Source organism: Rhopilema esculentum, chromosome 15 (genome assembly GCF_057945365.1).
Source record: "Rhopilema esculentum isolate cy_ngs chromosome 15, ASM5794536v1, whole genome shotgun sequence".
Classification (NCBI taxonomy): Eukaryota; Metazoa; Cnidaria; class Scyphozoa; order Rhizostomeae; family Rhizostomatidae; genus Rhopilema; species Rhopilema esculentum.
In genome coordinates this window covers 1,965,870-1,987,528 of record NC_142829.1, presented here as the reverse complement: position 1 = coordinate 1,987,528, position 21,659 = coordinate 1,965,870, and the positions used below count along the sequence as shown (strand labels likewise).

At 35.1% G+C, this 21,659-nt stretch overlaps 1 protein-coding gene across 1 annotated transcript; it reads left to right on the top strand.

Annotated features, from left to right (window-relative positions):
• The first annotated feature begins 21 nt into the window (after nucleotides 1-21).
• LOC135685756 (exportin-4) lies at nucleotides 22-21,063 on the top strand. The gene is made up of 21 exons (XM_065201818.1): nucleotides 22-180; nucleotides 3,220-3,325; nucleotides 4,671-4,812; nucleotides 5,451-5,592; nucleotides 5,892-6,008; nucleotides 6,466-6,625; nucleotides 6,966-7,078; nucleotides 7,733-7,890; nucleotides 8,450-8,624; nucleotides 9,499-9,693; nucleotides 10,320-10,491; nucleotides 11,362-11,571; nucleotides 12,056-12,401; nucleotides 13,147-13,321; nucleotides 15,287-15,580; nucleotides 16,059-16,125; nucleotides 16,878-16,991; nucleotides 17,724-17,821; nucleotides 18,686-18,816; nucleotides 19,532-19,661; nucleotides 20,690-21,063. The coding sequence occupies exons 1-21, from the start codon at nucleotides 130-132 to the stop codon at nucleotides 20,978-20,980; spliced, it is 3,387 nt and encodes a 1,128-aa protein (XP_065057890.1). The 5' UTR covers nucleotides 22-129; the 3' UTR covers nucleotides 20,981-21,063.
• The last annotated feature ends 596 nt before the right edge of the window (nucleotides 21,064-21,659 follow it).

Genomic DNA, 21,659 nt, shown 5'->3' with positions numbered 1-21,659 from the left:
TTTCATATCGAGGCACGGATTCATTGAATTGAGGTTAGGCCTATAAAATGTTTAGTCCACGTGAAATGAACAGCAAGAACTCCAGTCGATGCGGAATAATGCACTATTACTAGTGTAATCTTATATGACATGGAAAGGTTAGTGATTCCAGAGCTTGAAAAAGCAGCACATGCCTTGATGGTGAGTTTTAATATGTTATATTTTGGGGTGGTGGCGGGCAGTAAAGTCGAAATGTCACAACATTTGAAGTGAAGTTTTTGATTTACTATTAAATGAAACAACCTGTTTTGTAACAAGCATCTCGATTATGAAGATTGAGATGTAAAAAGTCGATCATTGCAGAAATATAAAGAGCTAGTTCATTATATGAAAAATACTGATTTTTGCATTCCAGTACATCAAGATAAAGTTTCAAAGTATTTTACTATTCTATTCCCTCCCTCTGTTTTGTCAACCGCTAAATAATATCTCTTAACATTAAGGTGTCAGGATGTCTTCCAAAAACAAATAACGATGAAAAGTAAACTTGCAAACAACAGACTAGCAATTTGATTTGATAACGCTATCTTTTAATAGAAAAAGTTCCTTGAGCTCTTGGCTGTTTCAAAACCAAAAATAATTAAGTATCAAATCAGGTAGGTATTTCCTTTGAATCTACAAAAGTTCTTCTTAACCTAGGACAGGCCTTTGCCCACACCATACCTGTGCAAAATTATTTACTCAGGCTAATGACCGCCCTCGAAAAGACATGTGAGAAAAGAAGAGCATTTAGGGAAAAGTTAGTGAAAAATGGCATTATTGTTGTTGTCACTATTATTTAATTCACATCTCCTCAATAACAATAAAACTTTTAGGAAATTTTGGTACGTAAAGCAGTGTTGTCAAGGATTTGCCTCGCCACCTTTTAGCTGAATGTTGAGTCATGTGCATGTAGTTGCATGAGCTCCAAAAGGATAAGAAAGTATGGATAATGCAATCAGAGACGATGATAATTTTAAACTGAGTCGGAATGTGATTTCGAATCATACTCCGAAGAAGATTTTTGAAGAAGTGAACTTCTAGACGGTGTGCGTAGTCTGTGAAGACAAAAATCTTTGTCTTTCAAATATATATCAATTTTTTGACGGTACAGAACTTGAAAATGGCTTTGAAAAAAGCAGAAATTTGACAACTTATTGGCTAAAAACTTATTTGTCTGATACTCCCCAGAGAATAAAAAGTCAGAATAAGGGTCTGAAAGAACACAATGAAAAATATATACCTAGTTGTGGATCCAAATAAATGTTTGCTTTTTTCAAAGCCATTTTAAAATATGTATCACAGCAAAATGTGCAAACGAGTTATATGCAGGCCTCTCCGTGAGCATTTTAGCGGGCGCGTGCTCAAACGCGCGCCTCGCCTTGCTAAGGCGCGCGTTCTACCAAAAAAATATATTTACGTTAAAGTAGACAAAAACGGCATGTTTTCGCATGTAAATACTTTGTATCTAGAAATATCTAAACAAACTACTTAATAATGCACTAAAAGAAAAAAAACACATTATTGTTGCAGTTCGTCAATGTCCAGCTCAAATTCCGATGAAGAATCGGAGTTAGAAAAAATGGAAGAATCGAAATTCGTTCCATTGACGTATGATTCAATTGCTTTTCTGGCACTTCCTTTACAAAGAGGATTTGATAAAATAACGCTTTTGTGTTTTGAGCAAACTTTACACCAAATCGAAACCACCATTGTCTTCCCATTCCTATCTTCGGTCTTTGATCCGCTAACTTCGTCCTTGCGATACTTGCGAAAGCAGATAGCTCTATGGCTTGGTCCTTTGAATTAATGGCCATTTAAAAAACTTATAACAATCAGGAATCACAATGACAGTTTATTGGTTACTGACCGGAAATATATTCAAGAGGTGTTTGATTTAACTTGGCAATAACAATTTCCTCGAAAAAGGGATTAAAAGAAGCAACCGTTTATTTAGATATCAATCGATTTCGAACCCGCAAGGCTCTTTTTATAATAATTGTTCAAAACTAAAACACAAGGGGCGCGATTTAAAGGGTTCTTATAAACCAGGCGCGTTATTTATTGCGCGTCTCGGCAACGATAGGAGCGTGCCAAGGCGCGCGCGCGTGATCGCGCGCCTTAAACGGAGAGGCCTGTATATGGCCTAAAAACAGGAAACTCACACAACCTTTGGCAATTTTTAGAGATGCCCAAGAAAATTTAATTTTTAAATTCACGTAGGCATAACAAAAAATATTTTGAAGGAACTTTTAAAATAAAGTTTACTGAATCATTAAAATCATTTTTTACCAACTTGTTTAACTGTGTCTAAAGAAGAAGCCACAAGCGATGATTAACTTTTTGTTATGAAAGGACATTTTCTACTTATGAAGCTGGGAAATTTGTATCTCTTGTGATTTTTATAGCCATGTTTTTGCTTATGTTCCTAAATTTGGCTTTTTTGCATGACAAAATAAGGTCTGGCAAGGATTGAAACCCATTACTTAGCAGTTCTCTCAGAAAAAACCTTTCATTTCTCAGTGTCATAAACTTTTTTGTTCTGCCAACCCTTGGTAAATTTTTGACTGTTCTTGTATGGAAAATTTTTTTAAACATCACAAAGCTGCACTCAATCAGCATTCGACAATGGATGCGATTTCATAATGTTTATTCAGGTTATTTTCCCAGAAAGGAATTTGCATGCACTTCTGGTCACTTAGTTCTTGATTTTTAAAAACACCCATGTTTACATCCCAAAGGCCTAACAATTTCTATAGTTTTAATTTGTTTTTAAAATTTTTGGCATATATAAAAGGGTTCAAAACATCAACAAACATTTCTAAAAGGTTTTCCAAAATATATTACATAAAATGTCTTCGAAATTTGCTTTGAAGTTGTCTTTGAATGTATATAAGTGTACAATATATGGAAACACTTGTTTTTAAAATCATGTTTAGGACTGTAAGGATGCAACTAAAAGAGTAGTTATACTATAGTGATATAAGTATCACCAAGAAGATCCTTTTAGCTGAGATGTAAGGCTGTAAACTGCCAGGAACAAAGAAATTGACTCAAGATCTCTCTAAGCGATATAATTACGAGAAGTTTACATTATTTAGTATTTAGTATGTGGCTATCTGTGTTGCTAAAGGTCCTTGCCATAATTTATAAGATCAATTCCAGCTTCAGCTTTGTTTACAGCCTTTGCTTTATTTATAGGCTCCTCCTCAGGCTGTCACATCAGAGGAAAGGCATTCTGCTGAGCAGGTTTTCTTGGAATTCAGAAAAACTAAACAGCCCTACAATTTATGCAGATTTATTTTAGGTAAGCTACTTAGACTTAATAGTCTGGCAGTCGTCCACCTAATGCTTGAATGCGGAATTCTACGATGCTATTCATTCTCTTCAACAAAGTCTTGATAATTCGCTGGGAAGTAAAAGCAGTGTTACTGCGGAGGCGGATGACTATATCTGTCAGCAAGGCAGAATTTCGTTTTCTTCCAATTAGATACTTTGTTTAAAACTTTCTTTTAGCCAATCAGAGCTTGCTTATTTTGCCTGGTTTGTTTACAACTCTCTCAAAAGCACCCCTAGCTGTGGAGAAAAAGCACTACTGGAGTTTTAGGTTGCCAAGAAAATATACTTGAGATAAAATCAACCAAAGTTAAAAATTTACAATTTATATTATACTTTTACAATTTACAAAAATTTCCTCGTTATATTACAGAAATTGCAGGCCAATGTTTTTGTATCTCATGGGGGGCTCAGTTCCATTTTTGAAGCTGGCCAAAAAGCTCAACTTAAAGTGACAAGTCTAGAAATATTGGCCCTATGAAAAATTTTACGATGGTGTGGGTCTTGTTAATTGTTTCCATAATGGCTGGGGCGAACATGGAAAATCACATGTTTCTGAAAAACCCCGCAGAGTTGCTTGCTTCACACATTACTTTTAACAAAACCATGGACACACCTTTGCCTACGTACTCTTCAAGACATGTTTTTATACTAATCTCATTACCTCTAATGTCCATTTTGTAGATCGATAATTCTTCTAGCAATCAGAAAAAGCTTGAAATGTTCCTTAAATATTAAAGTGTTTCTTTGAGTATTCCATCTTAATATTCTCAAGTTTTTTAGCATCAAGTATATATGAAATAGTGGATTTTTTAGTATTTATATTTTTGTAGGATTCGAATATTAGTTGTAAAAATATCGTTGCAAGGTATTTAGCCAAAAAATGCTGCTATTAACCCAATTTGTAAAAAAAATTAATTATTGATATGCAGTCAGAGGTTCCTTTCAATTAATGTTTTCGATCCAAAAATGCGAAGACCTGTTTTTGCAGACATAATGTTTATTTACATTATGATTAGAACTTGTGAATAATGTAAGAAGTAAGACAATAAGGCGAACCAGTCTGACTGTCTCAAGGCAAGCTACCTCTATCTACCTTTGCCAATTGTCTCATTGAAATCCCAAACCTAGATATTCTTTTAAGTGTGGTTTTAAAGGTTTCATCATCCTTTCGTACTCTCAAAGAGCCAAAAATCTTATGTACATAATGCGGGCTGCATTGCTTTTCTTTGTTTTATTCCCCGTACCTAACGACTATGCAAGTTTTCCTTATCAAGTTTGACCCAGCAATCGCAATTACTCTTTTTCTCTTTTAGAGAATTGCCGCATGGATTACGTGCTTTTCGAAGCAGCCACCACTTTAAAGGAGGCAGTTGTTAGGGAATGGAATCTTCTTCAGAAACAAGATATCGATGGCCTTTGCTCATTTCTTTTGAATTACGTTACTCAACAAAAAAGGTCAGCTGATGTGACATGTCTTGCATCGTTGATTCATTCGTCATATGTTTAGGAACATTTTCAGGAATTCTTTATGTCAGAATCTAAAGCAGAAATCTCCTGTAGCTTTCCATCAAGTTTCTGAAAATTCGATGCTTCTTCATTATTTTGTATAATTGACGTAGAGTCCAATAAATCCCAGCTTCCACCTTCATTTGGGCAAAAATTAGCAAGAACTCTTCAAGCACTTTGGATACATGTGCTGTATACGCTGAGACTGGAATCTTTGTTCAAAATGAACCTTGCAGTGACTCTGGCAAAGCCTTCCTCTCTCCTCTGTAGTGTCTACATGCAGTGAAGCAAAAGAGCATCGAAAATTTCTTTAGATAAAAGATATTTAAAGCCTTGATGCAGTTTTCTATCAACCTGGTATGCTTTATGGCATTTGATTTCCCAGATTGGTCGCAATAACGTGATTTAAACGATCTCTTGTTTTTCTTAGAAGAAATTTATTGATTTGTGCATTGTTGATTAAATTATTCATTATCAGTTTGTAAAATAGATGTTATAAAGTTCATTTTTGTCGATTCGAAACAGCATCTGCAAAATTATTTTTTTTATTCATTGTAAACTTTCAAATTTCTCACTTGATATTTCAGCCTGCAAAAATTTGTCCGGGAGCAAATTCTGCAAGTGGTGGCAATGATATTCAAAAGAGGAACTTTAGACAAATCAACTGAGGGTTGTGGTGACCTCTTGAAATCTGTGTCTCAGTTGCTTCATTCTGGCGATAAAGACATGGTACGAATTGCATTCCATAGACAAAACATACATAATATCCCAGTCATCCCAAACAAGCAGAAACCATTTGACAAATTTTCATTCAAATCCAAGGCTTAAATTAATGATTTTTTCCTTTTCAATCAAATCAAGTTTACGCAATTTGTAATCATTGAAGGGGAATAAAGTTGGCAACATTGACAAGCGCCCTGCAGAATCTTGTTTGGGAGAATTTGTTGTTTTATCATATTTTTATGAATTTATCGAAATTGAAAGGCCAATTCCGTATACAATATTACATGTTGCTTGGTTTCTTTCAGCAAATGGTATGTTGCTCCATCATGAAGGCTTTGCTAACCGAATACTCCAGCACGTGTCAATCAGCCAACCTCGGTCTCAGTTTGGAGTACCATGCCAAGTGTAAAAAAGCCTTTGAGGTGGGCGTTGGTTTTCATATATATGATGCTTCATTTAATGGTGGAATAATATTTATGCTTTTTAATCCAACCTTTTCAGAATATAAAGCATTTTAAGATAACTGAAAGGCAAACAAAATTTATCTCCATGTGCGGGTCAAAATGTTGGGAATTTGAGAAATTTTTGTCCAAATAAGGAGCAATAACACTCTCAGTTCATCTTCAATTTGGTTCAGTTAGTTGCTAACAAGTCTGTCTAATTAATACATGTAGTGATTGAATGATTCTTTTGATTTTTAAGAGATTTGAACTGTTAAGATAACGTTAGCATTTAGTCATCAAATCAGGCTATACTGTTTGTTCAATCATGAAATCGAACTATGTTGTTTGTTCAATAATTAATTCAGGCTATGTTTTTTAATCATCAAATCAGGCTTTGTTGTTTTGATTAATAAACTTTTTATCCGCCTTATTTCAGAATGGCAACCTATTGACAATATTTCAACTTTGCAAAGACATCCTCAAGACTTACGCAGAGGCTAGCTCTGCTTCTCTTTCAAGGGTGGACACGGCTCTTTTCATCCGTTATCTCTCCTTGGCTGAGCAAGTTTTGAACTGGAATTTCGTTTCTGGGAATCATATCCTTCCATTCTCATAGTTCCCTTTAGAGTATCTTCGGGATTAATTTTGTTCTTATAAAGTACCATACAGCATACTTTAGATCCTAAAAAGGTGATGGAAAGATAGGTCTCCTGTGACATTCGTGTCCAGGCCCTTGTGAGACTCTGTAGTTCCTCAGACAAAATGTTTTATCTTGGTCTTTGATTCGATAATTTTTTAAATATTTATATTTACGAAAACTTTTAATTTTACAGCAGTAAATGTTCAATCCTTTTTGTTTTAATTTTCAGAATTTTAAACTTAGATTTAAATCTTTAATGATGTTTTAAACGCGGAAATTCCTTGACAATATTTCACCTCTGCAGCTGCTTAGATTTTTGAACGAAACAGCCAAAATCAGTTTATTTAGGCCCCCGAGGAGTTGGGAATCTACAGTTCTGGATCCAAATTTCATAAACCTCTTCATACAGGTAATTCATTTAAAGTTTCGTCTGAGTGAAAGACCTTAGTTGCAAGGTGTCATTAAGTTGGACGCCCTTCATGACACTTGTTGTTGGGACAAGTGGAGAGAGGGTTCCAACTCTAAACCTTTTATTTAGCTACATTCAATAATATTGCGCAATTGAAGATTCGTGAATTTTATTTGGTCACTTAACCTTTCCTTTAATGTGCGTATGTGCATGATATTTTTAATGGAAAGGTGGGTTACTTTAACTTTAATGTGGCTTTTTAAGTAAAATATTTCAAAGTAAATTACTGCATTTTCCAGTGTTAAACGTATTTTTCCTTTTATGACTCAAGATTTGGAGTCGTTATTAATGCATTTTTAGCTAAATAGTTGTTAAGAAAATGTGGCCAAATGTATAGATGTGAGGGGGGCTCGATTGCTAAAAGATTCGCATTTGATTTGACGTTTCATAGTTGCAGCCAAGTCTGGTTAGAGCTAATGGGTTCTGAAAAGGGAGGGGATTTCTTGCATTCTGTAGTTTTCCAGAAAAGGAATGAAAAGCGTTCATTAGTTACTGAGCGCTCTGTATAATATTTCTTAGGAGGCTTGAACGCCAAACGTTGTGACAACCCATTGAGCTAGTGGTATATCTATAATCGATTTGGTCTCTTGATAGTTGTACAACCGATGCTCTGGACACGAGGAGCTGGCACACCACAGTTTGCAATGTCTCATTCAGCTGGCGTCCGTCACAGGCTCAGTTTTTGCAGGCCAACAGTCCAAGGGCACTTATCTCACGCGTTTTATACAAGGTTTCAAGCAAATGGTGAATAGGTAAAAATTGTTTGTGTATTTAAGTTATATTTCTTGATTGGGAATGCGGGAACTGAACTGCTCAACTTTGAGTCACTTAGTCACAATTAATTATAGGTGTGGAAAAAGTGAGGGACAGAGCTTATTAATGTCAAAAATTACCCTTTTCTACTTGCTGCTATTGTTTTTCGAGAATATTCAGGGTTTCTTGTTCATTTTATAGCACGACACCCCCTTTAAGATATACCTGCCATAAAGTAATTGCAGGGGATAAAAACGGCTGCATGTCATCTTCGCAAAAGAGCTGACCCTCACATTGAATAGTTGTTTATTTGCTAACTTCACGCAATCAACTCCATGGAATGTATGGTACTGATCAGCCAGAGAGATTGCTGATTTGATTGGCTTGGTTAATAAAAGATAAATTGGAATTTGCTTTCAGTATATTGCAAACAAAGTAGCATGTTGTTATAAATTTAATGACTTGTGAATTGCCTGTTTATTGTACATTTATCAATTTTCATCTACACCAAAGTGGGTTTTTCTTGCCTTCAAAAAATGTTCTTTGTTTGTCTCACAGAACAAAATGGACTGCCCTTGAAGCATTTGGATATGCCAGCATCGTGAGCCGCATTGTCAATGTTTTCCCCGTCTCTACTATCGCTTCTCTTTCTCCGGAAGTTTTGGGGACATTCTTAGAAATACTTGCTTCCTTAACATGCACTTTCATGGAGCTAACAATCAACAAAGAAGATGTAAGTTTGTGTTTCTTGCTGTTGTCTAAATTGTCCAGTAGTTAGTTTTGAAAAGGCCAGGACAACATAGAGTCGTTGGATGTGTGTTTCTAATTGGCACAGAATTAAAACGAAAGATCAACAACTCTAGGATGAAACCAGTAGAAGTCTGCTTGAAATAGACTTTTAGAGAATGGAACAATTTGCTGGGACAAAATTTGGGCCGACATTGGTTCTCGATCTGCATAAATGTCATAACCACTGTGCAAAGTCACAGTGTTTATGTAATCAATCGTTTCTTGTAAAGTTGCTGCTTACTGATATTTTGTACCTTAAGTTTATTGTCTCGACAATATACAGGGTATGATGATATTTATTCAGAGAATGCTCTATGTCGTCTAGACCGTTAATATTTGAAAGCTCTCTTATGTATTGATTAGAGAATGATGTTGCAACCATCGGTGCACGTGGGATATTGTCTCACCAATAATGAAGAGACACTCAATTACATGACTTAAACTAGTATTGTTCGAAGGGGAGAGGGGGATGCTACTGGCAGTGTGTAAAGATCTTGTTAGCAGGTACGGTTAAAAAATAGCTTGATGTCCGAATGGACACCCATTATAGTTAAAAAGTTCAGGCGAACCGTGAAGAGTCAAAGTTATAAATTAATTGTTTTGTTCTAAGGAGGAAGAGTGCTTTTTTGATTCCTGATTTTTTCGAATTTTGATGCCGTTTTGTAAGGCAACCAGAAAATTGTTTATTTTTTTAAGAGAACAGAATACCGAATTATCCTGTTGTGAGATGTACAGGAAGCTTGTATTTAACAAATTAAGTCCATGCTTTTCCAGCTTTTTGTCAAATTTACTTACTATCTTGTTTCCTTTTTTACCAGATCGAGTTTGATAGCAATCAGTACGAGGATGCCGTCGACCTCCTATTGGACGCTTGGGTTGTCCTCGTTTCCAATTTATCCTCCTTCACAGATAATTACTTCATGTCCTACGCAGTGCAAGTCTTCAACTGCTATTTGAAAACTCATCTCGCAAAGCCTGACGGCATTCGAAAAGACGATAGTGAAGGAAACGAGGTAAGGTTGTTTCTGTTTTGGTATGGTATTCATACCAATGGGTTTATGTTTCCTTTTGTCTCAGCTTAATATGTCCCTTCGAAAGTTTCGGTAGTTTTTACATTATTCCTGCAAAGCATGCCTGTTTTGGGCTGATGAATTTTTATCAATGCCACTTTTATAGTATCCAATTGATTTACGTGTCAGAACGACTAATGATGAACTGATGTTAAAGGCAATCTGTCACGACGTTGGTTGATTATAATAACAAAGGGTATTTTTATTGTTTCCAGTCCCCCTTTAATTCATCGCATTGTAAAAAAAAGGCGGAGCGCTGGAATCGTGTTTAGGCTACTGTTTCAGCTATTGTTCTCGTTAACCAATCCACAACGAGACAGATTGCCTTTAAAGATAATCTTACTTTTTGCAAGCTTTTGATTAATGTTGTTGTAATGGAATTCCACAAGCGTCCGAAAAGTTTTTTAAAGTTATTGGAATAATGCTTAAATTAACGTTTAAAGAAAGCGAGACCTGGAAAAGGCTGGAAAGGGCCTTATGAAAGGTCCATCCAGCCACGACAAATTTATAACTCCCCGTTTTCGTTCAGATCCTGGCCTAACTAAATAGCCACTTTGCGTTCTATCTAGATTGGTGAAATCGACTGTGATGTGGAGGAGGACGATCGCTTAGCTTACTCTGATGAACTCAGTAACATAGGATGTTTAGCGAGGTTGGCTTTGCCACATGTTTTACCAACTTTGAGCAAGCTCTTGGAATCACGAACTCTGTCGTTAATGCGCTCCATCAAGCAGACTAACGGTATAATCACCTTTATGTTTCCGTTCCTTTTTCTTTTAGACTTTCTTGTTGTACTGCAAAAAATTCATTATATGTTATGTGTTGCAAGAATGATATGATATGATATTTTCTTTGTTATGTGTTGAAAGTGAAGTTTAGTGGCACTGCATCAGGTGAGAAGAATCAGTGCTAAAGGATTGGTGCGTCGTTTGTGTCATATCTTTGCCCCTACCTTTGAAATTCACAGAAAGCTGAAGCCGAACACCATTCTCGTCTTCAAATACGTTTCTCGTCTTCAAAAGTGGGGCGTGAAGTATGCTAAAACATTATTTAACTGTTATTTGTTTGATCCGAATGGTCCATTCAAGAATTTGACATTTTCATTCTAATTTTGAATAGGATTGAACATTTTTGAAAAACACATTCTTATTATATAAAGCGCGCTGACATCAGTCTAATAGGAACGAATAATACTTATCCCTTTTTTCATGAAATTTGAAAGTTTGTGGTGACAAATGAAAAGAATAAATTTGAAAAATATCTAATAAGTGGCATTATTTTTCTATCATTTTTTTCAAGAAGTTTTTTTCATCGAAATACTGTTATTGATAATGATATTAAATAACATTATAGTTTAGCTATTTAAGGATAAGATTTTGCTGTTTATTTGCATTTTGTTTTCTCTTCCTTTCTTGCACGTAGTCAATTGGTCATTCATTTTTAATACATTTGCACCCAATCTTGCATGTGCAGCGTTAGATCGCCGGACTGAACTTCGTTTTAAATCGAATTAATTGCCCTTTGTGTTTTCTTGCGGCCAAAATTTTTCTACCCCTTTCACCCTAAATCTTTTGTACTCTGGTTTTCTTACAATGTTTCGTCGTTGCATAGGACAAAATATTGACGCCTTATACGAAGACATTCATTGGCTGTTGCTAATAGCAACTAATGTCATCATGATGGACTGCAATGACAAAGAAGCCTCGATTCCAACTGATATTCTCATGTTCGAAAGCCAACAGCAGAAACGAGGCGAAACCGATGTGAACTTGAGTGTAAATTACATTTCAAATTTGGGCCGAAGCTGTAGCACTGATAAAGGTCAGCGATTTTGCTTCAAAGCGTTACATTATTTCAGTCGAATTAAGCCTGTATTGTTTTCACGCTTTTAAATATCTCTTATAACGTCCTTATTCCGAATCAGGGTCCTTTACGTCCTTTTCTACCCTGAAGGCGAACTTGTGAAATGCTTTGCCGAATTACACTATCTTTTGAAAAAAGGTGCCCCAATATAAAAATATAAGCATTTTGCGTATAAAAGATCACTCTTTTGGAACCTGCTACAAACCAACACTTTTTTAGTCCCTCTTTTTAAGTCAGCGCCGCAGGGAGAAGGGTACATAGAATTTTTTTGATAAGGTCGCCTTGTAGAATAAGCCAATTATTTTACAGATTTGTCTCTTTATTTGTTCAGAATTAAAGCATTTGCTATTTGCTAAGACTCTCTTACAAACCTATCGATAAAATCAATTTCATCGCCATTAAACTAAAAATATTTTTAATTCTTTGCGTCATTCTTCAACAGTGAGCTATTTGATGATTTTGATATCAGAAGTATTTAGACTAGCTGAGTATATATGTGGTGTATTAAAAAGTGGAATGGGCAACATCCTGAGCCCGGAAATCGCCAGTGATACGCTCTGGTTTCTCCACTGCTGGTCATCATCGTATTTGTTTCCGGATTCGGAAGAAGATAACGTCATACCGGAGTTATTCAAGTCCTCTTTCGGTGTATCATCGCAATGTGGACGAATCATGCTCGGCTTTGCTATGGATGCAGCAGAAACCAATTTAACGTACATGCCAGAAGAGCCCACAGTTGCTTTCGACAGCGTTCAACTTCTCCTTAAAATATTCTCTAAAGATTCGAGGTATCGAAAAATTTTTTGCAAAGCTTTCATAAAAAAAATAACTTCTAGGTGACAGCTTGAGAAGTTTAGTACAGTATAAGAACTTTGCAAGCGCTGATTTTTTCACAAAATCAAGAACTTCATTTCGTTTTCATTTTTTATTTATTTGTACATGAAAAACCCCTTCAGCAAATAGAATACAAACTTTACTTATTAATTTACACTTTAGAATCTAAATAAAATATTTAAATCTATTTATATATCTAAAAAGCTAACGTTGCATGTAGTGCTTTGTATTTCACCATTTCCGGCTGGTGCCTATGTTGCTATGAAGGACGTCTAAGGCAGTCTTAGTTCGGGAAATCTTTGACTTGCTGTCAGATTTGAGCCCCAATCCTAGAATCAAGGCCTTTCTAAACCGTCGCTACAGGAAGTAAAGTTTTTATTTTGACGATTCTCCGATGAAAAGCATTCTCAATTCAAATTTTGAAATTCTTTTCTTTTCCTCAAAATTTTTAGATCTAGCTTTTAATGCCAGGTCATTTGATTGGTATCTGGAGGCCCCTTAACAGCCATGACTGGGCCATAGGCATTGACCCTAAATTTTTGCGAAGGTCCACTCAGAATCGTCTTGCCCAAATAATGAAGAGTTTGTTATATTTGTTTCATTGTACTTAATTTTGCCCTTAGTTTGTATCAATAAAAGAACCGATAGTAACTAAACTAGTTTACTTTTTCAAAGTGACAACGTTTTATACTTTTTCAGAATCAAAGTTGCAATGGAATTCCCAAATATATGGAGGCTTGCCGATCTCCAAGCCAAAGCTGCCTCACAGCTTCAGAAATTGCCTGTTGATGTGCATCGCCACCTTGTGGAAGCGCTGATGAAAGCTGGGTCACATGTGCAAGATTCTGCGTTAAGAGATAAATTCTTAGCAACAGTAGGTTTATCTTTGTTCTTTCAAGCGACGAATACTTTAGAACTGTTAGTACTAAAGACGAAGTTCTGAAGAAACTTTTCAATTTGAATTTCTGTCATTGCAAACAACCAAGAATAAGGAAGCTTGTTACATTCATTTATAGTTAATAATAAGATTAATTGTGTGTTACCAGGGCAGATATCGAGCATTTTATTGGCTTTGCTGTTTATTGCCCCTCAGTCTTTTCAGTAAAAGTTAACAATCTACGAACACTAATACAAAATTTCAATGTATGATGTGATATTTGATACCAAATATGCAGTTAAATAAAGAAACTATAAATGAACTTTAGTACTACAATTCGATCAAGATTGGTCCAAAAATAAGGAACTTCTAGAAATAGGCCTCGAGCTATGTTTCTTATGAATAAATAAGCGTGTATGTTATTAATGTTTATTCTAAATGGAAGAGAAGGAAGCTTTGTTCTGAGCCTCAAGCATTTCAAGGACAGCCAATACTTTTTGTTTTTATTTAATTTTTGGGTGCCAAAAATACTTAAATTGATATATTCAGTTTTTGTGTTTCAAGCAAAAAAATATAGTTAACAAGTGATTACGTCATGAAGTTACATTTATGATTCTGGCCATACTATCTGGAAGAATACTACAAAATGCCTTTAAATGTACAAAAACTGTTAAATCTTTTTATTAGAGGATCCCTTTGGTTCTTGCTTGGCTCTTAATTTCAAAACCAAGAGCAAATTTTTTTTTCTTTCTTTATTTAAAGTTGGTACAATCTCTAGCTATACATACAAGCTAATTGAAACCAACTAATTTAAATTACCAGCGCTAAATATAATATAAATCAAATATAACCGATGTTGCTAACATATTCCTTGCAAAGATTACAAGTACAAATAAACGATGTAAATTCTGAGATTTTTTTCTTGAATATTGATAAAGTTCTTTATCTCATTTGGAATTGAGTTCCATATTTGGCTACATCTGTATGATACGGTATTAAATCCATATATTTTGTAATGTGGCTCCGCTGTTTTGAATTGGGAGTTTCTTAAGTAATATGGGCATTCATTTATGGAAAATATTTCATCCATAAAAAGTGGATTCAATCCGTTAAATATTTTGTAAATTTCTATCGCAAGATATTGTAAATTTTTCTTATGAGAAGTTATTGTTTTATTCTTTATTAAAAGTTGTTCAAAAGTTGATTCATAATCATCGTGAGCTATTCTCATTGCTCTTTCATGAATCCGGTTTATTCGATTATTATCTTTCCTACATTCGATTTATTTTAAATTGCAGTGATATGATAGAAAACGTGAATGAATGAATTCATGAGGATATATTTTTGCTAATATTTTTTATATCGTAGTTAATCGTAACTATCTTGATTAAACTATTTAAACGTAATTAAACTATTTGCTAATGTTCTTTTGAATAATTTCGAGCATTGCATCAAAATGAAAGGATAGAAAAATATATTTTAATGTTATCATCACCTCTTAAAGCTGTAACCATTTACCAGCAAACATGCTCACTAATTTAAAACAAGTGCGAAAAATTTATCATTTCATATTTCCAACCATAAGGGATTAATTTGATTAATTGCCCAAAACTTCAGATGTTTATTAATATTTCTCGTTTATAAAACTCCATTTAAATCTTTTGTCATTCTAATCGTGTAGAAATGCCCTAAAGTTTTGTTCAAGATCTATTTTTGATAACCAACTATCAGATTGGTTTCATTACCTTAAAGATTTTTTGTATACATCCGAAAGTGGAATTTTCCCCTAGTTTATAACTTACGAACGTATTTGCATAAATCTTTCCTTTTGCTTTCAAGAAAAGTTTCCGCTTTGTCCAATATTTGATAATAAATTAGCAGTTCCATGCTGCTATTACTCTTTAAACTAACTGCAACCAACTACTAACTTTTATTAGCTGATCGCTTTGGTTTTCTTCTCAGTTTCTTGGACAGTTCCAGTCATCGTACAACGAGATAAGAAAAAATCCAAATTTTGATAAAATTTGCCAAGAAGAGTCCATTCGACAGAAACTCATATCTCTTTTGGAGACAATGCGTGGGATCACATCTGCCACAAATCGTAAAAACGCTGAGATGATTTTCCAGTTCCTGTCTACTTATCTCACAGACATCCCCTATCTGTTAGAAAAATATGCAAACTGCCCTGATATTGTTGAGCTTATTTTTGAATTATTTGTCGATGTGGTTAGGACAGAAATCATATACTTGGATAGGGTAAGCATTTTCTTTTCCATTTTTCAGTTTTAAAACATATTTGTTCATATAGCAAGTATTTTTTTGTGTGTTGTCAGCTCAGAGTGAAATTGGCTCGATGAGCTTCTGAAACTATGATTTTTAACTGAGTTCATGTTTTGATTTCAGGAATTCTGATATTTTTTAAAATTTTCGACAATTTGTTATGATAGTAAAGCAGAACTTGATATTTATCTTTAGAAGTTCATTTAAGTATCATTTCATTTGCCATTGATCATGATACCTTTTGCATGGTATAAATTTGAATTTGGGCATGAATTTTCGCGACATCGACATCTCAGCTGCAATTTGAAAACAAGATGTTTTTGCAGCCCATAAGGTGTACAAGGAGCTAGCCACCTGTTGTTATAAAAGACATCGATTTTTTGATTGGTTTATAATGATCCTATAACGATGCTTGGTATCGGTTTTTGATTAAACTTACATGTATCTTTTTAAGGAAAAATCAAATGCTTTATGTGGCCTTTGCGTACAGCTTATCGCCAATTATTCTAAATACAACCTAGGTGAGTTTTTTGTATTGCTTGCAAAATTAGGTTGTAGTTTTAAGTTTGCTTAGAAAATATCACTCTCTTGATTAGTAACTGAGAATTCTGATCGTTATTGATTTGATTATTTTTCAGTACATTTTTCAGTAAATTAGACAAAAAGTACTTGTTGGGAACTCTTGATTTCGTTTTTGTTTTGAGACACAATTTAATTATTTAAAAAAAACTTTTGTCCCTTGCTGTAATAGCTGAATATATTATCTTTATCAGGTGTTGTTTAAATTTAATCAAGTTTTTGGCAAGGAGAATTTTGATATTTTTGCACAAATCTTGGCCACAATTTACCAGACTTTTCTTGTAGTAATCTGGTACCTATCAGTGTGTTGTCAAGAAGCATTTACGAATATTAAAATGATTGTGCGTTAAATGTTTTGTGCATGTTATTAGGCATTCAGCAAATATATTCGAATCCCCTTTTTCGCTTTTACAATGTACAACTCTGCTTCCATGACAGTGTGCAACTTTACAGTGTGACAGTAGTTCTCTATACAAATGCTGTGCATGTACTGTGCAGCTGTGAGACTCGCTCTGGAAGATGCTCCATGACTCGCCATCAACTAAGATTTCTAGAATTTCTTCCCAAACCTCATTCAAGAATCAATAAAACTTCATTTAATTCTCTATATCTGTTGTTCTGCAGTCTGTTCTTCTTATTCCCTACTTCATATATGTTTATCGCCTAATTATCACCATTTCTTTTCCTACTTCAGGTAGAATCAGTGCGTTACATTCATGCGAAGACGAATCGTATCAAGAAATCTTACTTCTTATTCGCCTGCTGACACATATCCTTTCGAAGGATTATCTGGACTTTTCTGATGATTGTAAGTATCAAAAATCGCTGTCAACGAGGCCTTTAGCACTTTTGCTCTGCTGAAGCCCCGTATGCCGGGGCGAAATATTAGCCATCACTGATTTGTGTGTTTGTTGTTGTTTATTATCGTCACGTTGCGGTGTTCCTTGTACACGACTATTTTATCGATTTTTCGCCGCAAGATTTTCTCCGTAATCCGTCGAGCAGCCTGCTATCGTGGCCTCTCCTTTATTCGCACACTTCAGCACTTTGTGTGCCAATATTATAAGAAAAATGTTAATTTACTTTCCAGGGTTAAGCTTGTATTAAAATTATTTATTTTACATCCCACATTCAACATTCACAATCAATATTCTTCGTTATCACTTATGTGCCATATCAATTCATAGTAGACGTGAAATGTTAAGCAGTCATGTGGAAGGGACAGTTTATAATCAAAAGATTATTCTTTGATTTTTTTAGTAGGCTCGTGAGCCTATAGCTAGGCCCTAAGAAGGGAAAGGGAGAAAGGATTAGGAAGAGCGAAAGGAAAAATCAAGTTTGTTTACTTGTTTTGAACAATAAAGGCTGTAAGAGTCTGGGAAACAGGAAGGGGGTAGAGAGCATTCCAAAGTTTGCAAGATCTAGAGAGGAAGGAAGAGTTGTGGTATATGGGATGCTAATGCAATCGTTCTGCATTTTTAGAAGCTGTTTCTAGCCCTACACTTCATTAATTGTATGATGTCTCAATTCATATTTACAGCTAATGGAAATGAAAATAGTGTGCTGCTAAATGCAATCGATGCAGTTTTTCACGGCTTACACATCATAGTCCCACTTATGAATGACGAACTTTTAAAGGTGAGGTATAAACACGTTTTTCAATGAATACTGTGATCCGAAATCTGTTCTTAAATTCAGTTAAATTAAAGTATTTACGCTTTCGGAGTTAGATCCTAGAGTTTGGTTAGTTATATCGAAATTTGGTCAAAAGAAGAATTTGCCTAAACTTTTGTAGCCAAAGTTCAGCGACCAGATATTTTTATCATTTCACTGGTTATTTGGCAAAACGTCAGTTTTTAAACCGAATAAATGCAAGAATTCCTTCATATATTCCATATATCTGTTATTGTGATAAAGATAATATTTCCTTTGATATTGAAAATTTCACTAATATTGTGTAAGTTTTGTTAAACACAAATATATTTTGAATCTGACATGTTACCATTTTAAAGTTTAGTAAGACCAAAAATAATGGAAATTGTAAAAGATTACTATCAATTGCAAAAATAGAAACTTATCGAAAGTAATGAATTTTTATCCTTCACTAATATTATCTTTCTGCTGAGGAAATGTGAGAAAGTGAAATGACCAGGCCAAGGCCTTGAATCCGTGACCATCGACTGTATATTTTCTCAGTATATTTTCTTAGTATATTTTCTCAGTGTATTTTCTCAGTATATTTTCTCAGTTTATTTTCTCATTATATTTTCTCAGTGTATTTTCTCAGTATATTTTCTAAGAATATTTTCTCAGTGTAGTTTCTCAGTGTATTTTCTCAGTATATTTTCTCAGTATATTTTCTCAATGTATTTTCTTAGTATATTTTCTCAGTGTATTTTCTCAGTGTATTTTCTCAGTATATTTTCTCAGTATTTTTTCTCAGTATACTTTTTCAGTATATTATCTCAAGTTTGCTCGAATCTTTCCTCAAATCTTTTCTAGTTTCCAAGGTTAAGCAATGAATATTTCCAGTTGGTTACATTTGTTGCTGAGCGTTACCCTGAGAGGATTGAAAGTCTCCCGGAAAATTTATTTTTTACTCTGACAAAATCACTAGAAATGGCCTTGATACAGTATCCTTTTTATCCTGTTTTGTCTGCTATTACATTAATATTTCAGATATCTTAGTATTAGCTGATTTCCATTTCTACTAATCACAGTTACTTGATAACCATTGTGCCAGAAGTTTTACTATTAATATTATAAATCAAGTATTATATATCACACATGGGACTTGTTGCAGGGGACAACAGTAATATGGGGCGTTTCCGAAGGGAGATGTTGGGTGTGTAGGGATTTTCCGCAGCCACATTCTAAGAGTAACGATTTGGATTGCAAGAAAGCATTAACCCCCCAAGAAATTAACATTCACTCAGGGGCGGATCCAGAGCAAATTTGAAGGAGGGGCAGTTGATAGTGGGGGCGCTGAAAAATTTTCAAAATTGGTTACGAGAGTACGCTGTATACAACAATTTCGGAATAAACAACATAACTTTGAGGTAATCCTTGAAGCAAATTAACCTATCGGTCCAAGAACCTTTTTCATCTGGATCTCATTCTTCAAAAGGGGCGCAAAATTTCTAAAAAGGGGCGCCAGACTTGCTTCACTTCGTTGAGGGAGGGGCAACTGCCTCTAGTTGCCCCCCTTAAATCCGACACTGCATTCACTTCATACCAAATTGCTCACATCTTGAATAATGCAGATTGTTTTCTAAGCTCTCTTCGTGCGTCTAAAGACTTTTATAGTTCTGCTTGTTTTGGGCGGCTTTTTTCTTAACCATTCGCCAGTTTTGGTCCAGATATCGCGAAAAATTCTTTGGAAGCCTTGGTCTCCATAGCCAGCCACTTTTTCAAATCAAAGACAGCTGGAAAAGAGGTTGTTGGTCACGTGGATTCATCTTTGCAACATTTCCTCAAAGTGAGTTCTATTTACCGTTCACTGCTTAAAAACGTTTTTCAGTCGTTAATAACACGCTGCCTTTGCACTGTTTGTCCAGATGTCGTCTTCCTAATCTCACGAAGTGTAAACCACATGTAGCCAAGCAAAAAAAGCATAGCCAATAGGGGTCAGGGGCGCTTTCTTGGGGAAACTTTCCTGACACCTCCCTGACACCTTCTGACGCCACAATGGACCCTCAGTGAGAACTAATGGGAAATTTCCGTTCCCTTTCTTTTTGCATTTAATTGTTACTGATTTATGGCTGTTTCAAACACCAACTTTTTCGGACCAATGAGAGAGGTGCCCCTTGCCCCTTCCTTTAACCCGTCGTAGTGTATCATCATTGTCATAAATGATAAGAGATTATGTCTTACGGAAGATTCCAAAAATATGAGCATCTGTTGAGTAAGGAAGCAAACGTTCAGTTCAGTTCAGTTCAGTTCATATATTAATAATTCCACTACATACAATTTAATAATAACCAACAAGACTACAAGGAAATAAGACAATGTTCAAAGGAGATTAATACAATGATACAATATAAGACAGACAAAAGTGGGGAAAAATTGTATGCAGGGAATTACTTAAAGGAGGAGCTCTCTCAATGGGTAAACTAATCGTGGAGAGAGCCCCCCCCCCCCCCTAATTGAATAATTTCAAGTGAATTTGGTTGGATTTGAATAATGGAACAATTCAGCTAAACCCAGCAGGCAACCACCAGATCACAATACAAATCCCATACAAGGAATCTGAAGAATACGAATCTGAATCGAATGCTTCAACTAGAACTTTGATGTTTGAGATATCTTATAGAATATATCAAGCGTGTGGGAGGCGTTTCATCAGGCCATCTTATCTATTGTGAGAGTTAGTTGAACTGCAAAGGAATACCAATCAAAAACTCCCGGTTTTCTCACCTGGGGCACGCTCGCATCCTAGCATCCTTTGGCAGTTTTCCACTACTGTCAGAGCAGTTTAAAAGTAAGATTATTGCTCTTTATCCTTAGATTGTGTTTGAACTCATTCTTGGTAGCAATTTTGACATGGATCTGCTGCAGCCGGCGTCAGAAACTTTGTTTACTTTGATATGTTGTCACCAGCAAGAATACATGAAAATGGCGCAAGCGCTTTTAGAGGGACAACACAACACGGAAAATGCGGACCGCCTCAGAACCTCATTCCATGAGCTAACACCATCTACTCTTAAATTATCAATTGACAAAGTATCTATCTCAACCTTTCGAAAAAACCTAGAGAAATTCTTATTGGATGTAAAGGGTTTTCTTTTTGTTAAATAATGCCTCGATAAGATTTTAAACATTGTTGTATATATTTATATATTTTGAAATCACATCAAGTTTTTAAATGTTGTTGCATATTACATGACTGTCTCTCTTTAGCTTGGTTTTGCTTTGATTTCTAAGACATTGTGATAAAGTTAGAATTTTTTATACGAAAACAAGTAACATTTATTGTAGGTTGTGCGCCTTGTTCCAAGAATTACAGTTTTGATTTATTGCGATTAATCATTTATTTGTCGTCATAATTCATTGCATATTGATTAAGTTAACATTATCAGTAACAACGTTTTGGTGCCATCTTATACAGGAAAATAGTCGTGTCGTGTCAAGTTCATTAGCTCAAAGACTACCCATGTTTTTTGGCAGACTTCTCCCCGTTTTTCCAAAGGCCTCCGCTTGACCATCCTCCCCCACCCCTACCCCTGCCCCTACCTACTTAGTACCGGACCGTACTAAACATAAACAGGGGACAATTATATGGCTCTCAATTATCAATATGTCTTAATCGAAAAGTGCTAACTTTGTTCTTAACCTCCCCTTTTACCCCATCCTCCTATCCTCTTCTTTTAAAATGCATTTATTCATCGTGTAAAAAGTTGCCTTAAGATGAATTTAATGAAAAACACGCTTAGATCTTCCTTAAATTGCCGAAAATTTTCTATTGCGAAAACTCAAA